Source organism: Macrobrachium nipponense, chromosome 46, assembly GCF_015104395.2.
Source record: "Macrobrachium nipponense isolate FS-2020 chromosome 46, ASM1510439v2, whole genome shotgun sequence".
NCBI lineage: Eukaryota > Metazoa > Arthropoda > Malacostraca > Decapoda > Palaemonidae > Macrobrachium > Macrobrachium nipponense.
Genome location: NC_061106.1, coordinates 44,078,089 through 44,081,172, shown reverse-complemented (window position 1 = coordinate 44,081,172; position 3,084 = coordinate 44,078,089). Strand labels below are relative to the sequence as shown.

General features: G+C 35.9%; 1 protein-coding gene across 1 annotated transcript; it reads right to left on the bottom strand.

Annotated features, from left to right (window-relative positions):
• Window positions 1-295: 295 nt before the first annotated feature.
• LOC135214712 (uncharacterized) lies at window positions 296-1,591 on the bottom strand. The gene has a single exon (XM_064249042.1). It carries the CDS (start codon window positions 1,589-1,591, stop codon window positions 296-298), a length of 1,296 nt encoding a protein of 431 aa, XP_064105112.1.
• Between the last annotated feature and the right edge of the window lie 1,493 nt (window positions 1,592-3,084).

Genomic DNA, 3,084 nt, shown 5'->3' with positions numbered 1-3,084 from the left:
TATTGTCATTTATCTTCTGAATATAGTAATAAAAATAATTACATATACAACAGTAAGGTTAGGAAAAACTACCATTTTGTCATTCATTTTTAATGTTACTTGGTGCCATATTCATTAAAAAATATATATAGTTCTAATACATATCCGCGTAGGAGTCATATAAAAACAAAAGGGCACATAATAAAAACCAGATTCACATACATATAAATGCATGCACAAATCTAAAGGATGACAGTCAGTACTGCATAGTACGACTTGGAATCTTCGTCAGACTCAGGATGACAGATTCATAGTACTACTCGGAATCTTCGTCAGACTCCAGCTGGAATATAGTAATAGAATCCATGAATTTGTCGGCTGCAATATCTCTTTCCATATCGGCTGTTCTCAATTGCTCTACGCACCAAACTGATTCGGCCCACACTTTTTGTGTGAATGTACTAAGAACTTCCTTTAGAACATGCTGCAATTCTTCCATTTCTAGTGGTCCTTTCATCGCTACAGTAGTCTTGATATACCTCCATAAAAGTTCGATGGCATTGTAATCATTATGATGCGGTGGAATTCGAATGGCTTGGTGACCACAGTATGCTGCAATTTCATGAGCAACGCAAACATTTGCGAAATCTCGCTTGTGCTGCTTGACCAAGTCTAAAAGTTCACCTTTCAGTGACTCCTTTCCAGGATTGACACCCCTCACTGTTAGCCATTCCCAGATGACTTGCTTTTTACAAGCCTCTGTTGGTAGTTTCTCAATGGAAGCCGACTGACAAGACATATTATTGCTCATCACTATAATAGAAGACGGTGGAATTTTCGGGATGAGTTGTTCACAAAACCACTTCGTAAACACGGCGGCATTCATCTGTCTTTGGTAATCGTCTTCATTTTGTGCATGAATTATCAATTCTGCATTGGGGACAAACCCATTACTTGAACCTGCATGCAATATAACCAGCCTGCTAGACCCGTTTGGCGGTTTCGGTCTAATTTCTGTCTCGCCCAGATAAATGACGGAACGAAATTCCTGGTTTCTGAATGTCTGCATCTGTCGCAAAAACTTGGTTCTCAAAGACACAGTTTCACATCTCTCAATCATACACTTTTTTTTGTTGATCAGAACTCCACGGAACCCAATTTCAAGCATTACATTTCTTAACGATTCTCTACAACCACTATAACCAGTTTTCTGTTTGTACACCTCTAAAATTTGATCAAGAGTGGGCATTTCCCTCTGTACATAAAAATCAAGTATTGTTCTCCTTAATAGACACTTGTCGATGTCGTCGATATTGTTAACCGTTTTTGTCCCATTCCTCCTCTTACCTGGAAATATCGGCACCCCAATTTGCTTTATAGCATCTTCTGCTTCTTTGCAAATTTTTCGAATGGTAGTTGCACTTGTCTTAGTTGCCTCAGATGTTCGACGAATTGCTTTATTTACATGAGTTACCGGGACACCTTGCTGTTTCTCCAACTCCAGTATAAAATACTTAAAAACATTGTAAATGATTCCCTTAGACTGACTGTCCAGCGGATGACCAGGCCCAAGCTGTTGTTCAGCCCAAGGTATATACCTTGCTTCAGCCATAATGATAACCGATTATAAAGTGCGGAAGCTAGAGGTGGTTTACCCGATCGGTATCGTGTCTCCAGTTTGACTGTGGATTTCTGAGAGCTAAGTCTGCAGGATAACTGTTCTGCTTTTTCTGCGTTTTCTACAGATAAATACTAAGGGTATGAAATGGCAACTCTAGATGGTGCCTTCATCTGAGTCCCACATGTGTCGCCCTTTTCAGTTCCTAAAACAAAAATTGAGGTAACCCGAACCAAGATAAAGGAAGGAGGACTTCTCTTTACCTTGACCTAAACTTGATATTACATATGAAGCGTTAAATTGGAATAGTGTTTTAAATGGAATATATGAGTTGGCAACATTTCACTTCTCTCCCACTTATAGTAATTCCAAACCTTCTTGTTTTGGGCAGGGCAAGGGTGGGAAGTGGCGTGCCAAATCAAACTTTCTCAATCAATTTATTTAGTAATTGAAGGCACTACAGACTTAAACAATGCTCAAACAATCACTGCCAGGTTTTCTATTATCACAAAACATTTCGTAACATTCTACACTGAGTAACAACGTAAACATTGTTTTTGTTCTTAAACATTTTGAGCTACGTTGCCAGTCCTCTTCATGGATTTACGTCCAAGCTAAGCTGCCCTTGGGGCATGTAGAGGTCAAATTCGGATTTTGGAAGATGACAAATAGGCAGGTACTACCTATGGGAATAAAAAAGTCTCTATTATTAATTAAAATAATAAATTATTGTAGTGTATTTTAAGGTACAAAGAAGGTTAGTGTGAAGTGCGAGTACTTTTATTTGCAAAAATGGATATATATATATATTATATATATAATATATATAATATATATATATATATATATCTATATATATATAATATAATATATATATATATATACTATATATATATATATATATATGTTTAAAACAGGGAGAAAATTATTTAGCAAATACCCAAGTGCAAATTTCTCTAAGCGCGCGCGCACACACACACACACACATATATATGCGTGTGTGTGTATGTATGTATGTATATATGCTATAACCATCATGCATCATAGGATTTGGCGACTGTCTTTAAATTGTATGTCACACTTTGCTCGTTAAATATTCTACATATTATGTAATGTGTTTCTTAAGGAAGTTGTCCAATGTTTATTTAGTTATTATTTTTCATTTATTTGAATATAAAATTATATCAACTAATTGATTCTTTATTTGGAACACTTCTCGTCATTCGGGATGTCAGGAGCAAAATTAGATTTCTTTGTTTACATGAGCCAGCTGATATTACCATTGGCAATGATATTTATTTACGGTATAATAATACAACCCAAAGTATCTCATGGTAACCTTCACTGTATTTTTTCAGTATTGGACTGAACAAAAGCAACTCTAAACTATATAAAACGATCTTTAATCAGTTTTTTATTAATTCTTACACTACGATATTAGAATTTTCGCACTTCATTCTGTACAAAGTTACAACGTCATTGGATAT

Bases quoted from the DNA above. Each gene is read 5' to 3' on its own strand.
- LOC135214712 (XM_064249042.1), bottom strand. From the start codon at position 1,591: ATGGCTGAAGCAAGGTATATACCTTGGGCTGAACAACAGCTTGGGCCT.